Genomic DNA, 3,210 nt, shown 5'->3' with positions numbered 1-3,210 from the left:
TCTGAAGAGCCTCGGCTTGTTGATTTATTCAGCCCTGATCGTTGCTCGCGATGGGATTGTAAAGGCTTGTGAATGTTTTACTGCCGAGCTGGACGATATGACCCCGCGTAAGAGTGTAGGGTAGCGTGATGTGGAATGTTGATGATGTCTTACTGCTCCGATATCCTTGACTTACCTGCGGAGTACCTTAGTAGGTATTCAGAAACCCAGCTCGGAGCTACAACAGACGTTAAATGACTCACAGGGTACGATCTGCCGATATCATTATTTATGTTCAATCATTTAACAGTTAGTTTGAGAGAATAGTATAGTTACTAAGGTAGCCTTAAAATTATGTCAGGAAGCTGACAAAACAAGCGTCACCGCAACCACCGGTATACGTACAGAGCTTATGATAAATCTCATGGGGAGAAATCAAGGGGCCATAGTCCAACAGAAGGGTACAATAAATCTCTATCGATGGCCCTTTGTCATAACATGATCGTAATTGAGTGATTGATCTCGGGGTGAGGAGTCGTACAAGGGAAACATATGATTTGGTGATCTGGTGCAAACGAAAACAATATGTAGCTGCAGACCGAGCCTATGTGAGCCATGAAGCTTGAACGTTATATGTAGATCACGATGCACGGTGCAACCGTGTTGTGCTGGGCTTCGTGCGGCTCAAGGTCGTCCCTGGCACGGAGCTTGTAGTATGAGGGAAACGGGTATAACTAATATCTATCATTGCTCTACACCAAAGACACGACAAAGGACTGCTATAGTTGAGTACCTAGGTAGCTGCATAGACTTCTCGTTTACCTTGGGAAATACTACATATAACAAAAGAATGTATAATGCCCTACCTAGTTCGGGCTGAGAGGTAGAATAGCAAGGACTACACCGTAAAAGGCCCTTCAATGAATTCATATTACCGGGCTACCTACCTACCCAGCTACTTCACTAGATACTGTGGTGCAATATCGTCGATGGGCACTTTACACAACGTCCATGTGATGCCGAAACTTGTCCTGCCCGAGTCATTCTGTTCGAGTTACAGAGACGTCAAATCAGTGTGATAACATACGCACCCTTGCACGATGCTTCAGTAGAATACAATGATAGAGCCACCTACCTCCACCAAGGTACTACCTAGTAGGTAATGGAGACAAGCAGTTCGGTAACCTTAAGGTGTCTGTGCCTGTTGTAGGTGCCTTCCTTTCGTAATGTGAGAGTCAGGGAATGGTACCTCGACTGTTCCTTCCCTCAGAGTTATACCTCTGCCGCGCCTCGCTCTTTATAAACCAACCTGCCTCCCAGTTTTCGATACAGTCAATAAGGGTTTCTCCTTTCATCTCCAGCATAGATTCTTTATAAATACTGATATTCAGCTTTCTCATCAATCAGGGCGAATCATGCTGTCGTTTCTCCACCGCCTGGCGGTTGTTGCCATTCTTTTCACAGCTCGGCCGTGCCATGCATCCCGTCCTCATCATTCTCTCCGATCACAACAGTATAACCCAAGAGGACATGTGAACGCTGCCTACTTTATCAACTGGTCTGTGATCTCGCTTTATCAAGCATAGCACTCTGTTAACACTCTCAGGGGTATTCGTGACCGAGGCTTTTACCCTCAGGATATGAATGTATCCCACATCTCTCACGTACTCTACGCATTCTTGGGTGTCGAACCCGACGGAACAGTGTAAGTGGAACGCAGCATGACCTAAATACCCCCATCAGGCTAAATAAACGCGAGATACTCCAAAGACGAATATGCCGACTACACAGCACAACTTAAGGGAGACAGTGAGTCTACCTTCCTAACCTTAACTTCACAGCTTACGAGAGAATAGGCTACGATGGGACTAAAAGAAATGCCTACGGATGTGTGAAGCAACTTTTCCTGTTAAAGAAATCCAATCGTCACCTCAAGACTCTGCTTTCCATCGGCGGGTCGGGGGCCGGGTCTGCCAACTTCAGCTCTGCTGCAAGCACACCTGACACCCGTGCCAGATTCGCCTCGACTTCGGTCTCCCTGATGCGGAATTGGGGTTTTGACGGTATCGATATCGACTGGGAGTATCCGGATGATGAAATCGATGCTGCTAATTTAGTCTCCCTCCTTAAGGCTATACGGATTGAGCTCGACGCATATGCGAGAAACCACGCCTCGGGCCATCACTTTCTACTGTCCATTGCCGCACCGGCTGCTCCTGAGCATTACTTAAAGCTTCAACTGAAGCATATGGGCGAAATCGTTGACCATATCAACCTCATGGCTTATGACTACTCTGGAGGCTGGGACTACATCAGTGGTCATAACGCCAACCTCTTTCCGTACAAACGTCCTGTCACAAAGCTCAATCTCGACTACACCCTCAACGAAAGCTTCGAAACAGCGATCAATACGCACTATGCTATCATGCACTATCTCAGATCCGGGGTGCGCGCTGAAAAGATTGTCCTCGGCATACCTGTCTTCGGCCGCTCCTTTGAAGATAACTCGGGCCTCGGAAAGACCTTCTATAGTGTTGGGAAGGGCTCCTGGGGGGAACCTGGTGTCTGGGATTACAAGGCACTTCCCAAGGAAGGAGCCGCAATCATATACGACCCAATAGCCCATGCTTCTTTCAGTTACGACGAGAGAAGCCGCGAATTAATCTCCTACGATACTCAGAGCGTGGTTGAGCAGAAGGCAGCATACGTGGTGGACTATGGTCTTGGCGGAAGCATGTTCTGGGAGGCTTCTGCGGACAAGCAGGGAGATGGTTCCCTTATCGGCACAAGCTACCGCGCCTTAGGAAGCCTGGAAACGACGCCGAACTGGCTGGATTACAAGAATTCGTATTTTGAAAACATTGCGACAAACATGGGTGAGGGCTATATCTGAGCTGGCTCGTTTTGATAGGATTCGCCAAGAAGTTTGGACAAGCCATGAGGTCCTAAGCTCGAAACATTACTGATTATTGACTACTAAATAAATTTATAATATGCGTTACCAAGATCGTACGGCTCTTTATCATGCCAGAAATATGTAGAATCTTTACCTATCTTCGAACAGACACGTCATGAGGCTACGGAGCAGCAATATCGTGATTGCCTCAAGGTTTAATTATTGGGGCATTCTAAGTAACTACTGCCGATTCTACGACTTCCAATCTGTAATCAGCCAAGGCAGGGCAAGATATTAGGTGCATCTGGCATGACTCCTTCCCCTCCACCCAAACT

The 3,210-nt window shown here is 47.3% G+C and overlaps 1 protein-coding gene across 1 annotated transcript; it reads left to right on the top strand.

Annotated features, from left to right (window-relative positions):
• Positions 1 to 1,394: 1,394 nt before the first annotated feature.
• FTJAE_13587 (endochitinase) lies at positions 1,395 to 2,872 on the top strand (the record flags this gene model as incomplete). Its single annotated transcript, XM_037346745.1, has 4 exons — positions 1,395 to 1,537; positions 1,586 to 1,684; positions 1,739 to 1,788; positions 1,836 to 2,872. 4 exons carry the CDS (start codon positions 1,395 to 1,397, stop codon positions 2,870 to 2,872), a joined length of 1,329 nt encoding a protein of 442 aa, XP_037199385.1.
• Between the last annotated feature and the right edge of the window lie 338 nt (positions 2,873 to 3,210).

Source organism: Fusarium tjaetaba (assembly GCF_013396195.1).
Source record: "Fusarium tjaetaba strain NRRL 66243 chromosome Unknown NRRL66243_c0000442, whole genome shotgun sequence".
Lineage (NCBI taxonomy): Eukaryota > Fungi > Ascomycota > Sordariomycetes > Hypocreales > Nectriaceae > Fusarium > Fusarium tjaetaba.
This window is presented reverse-complemented; position numbering and strand designations above follow the sequence as displayed.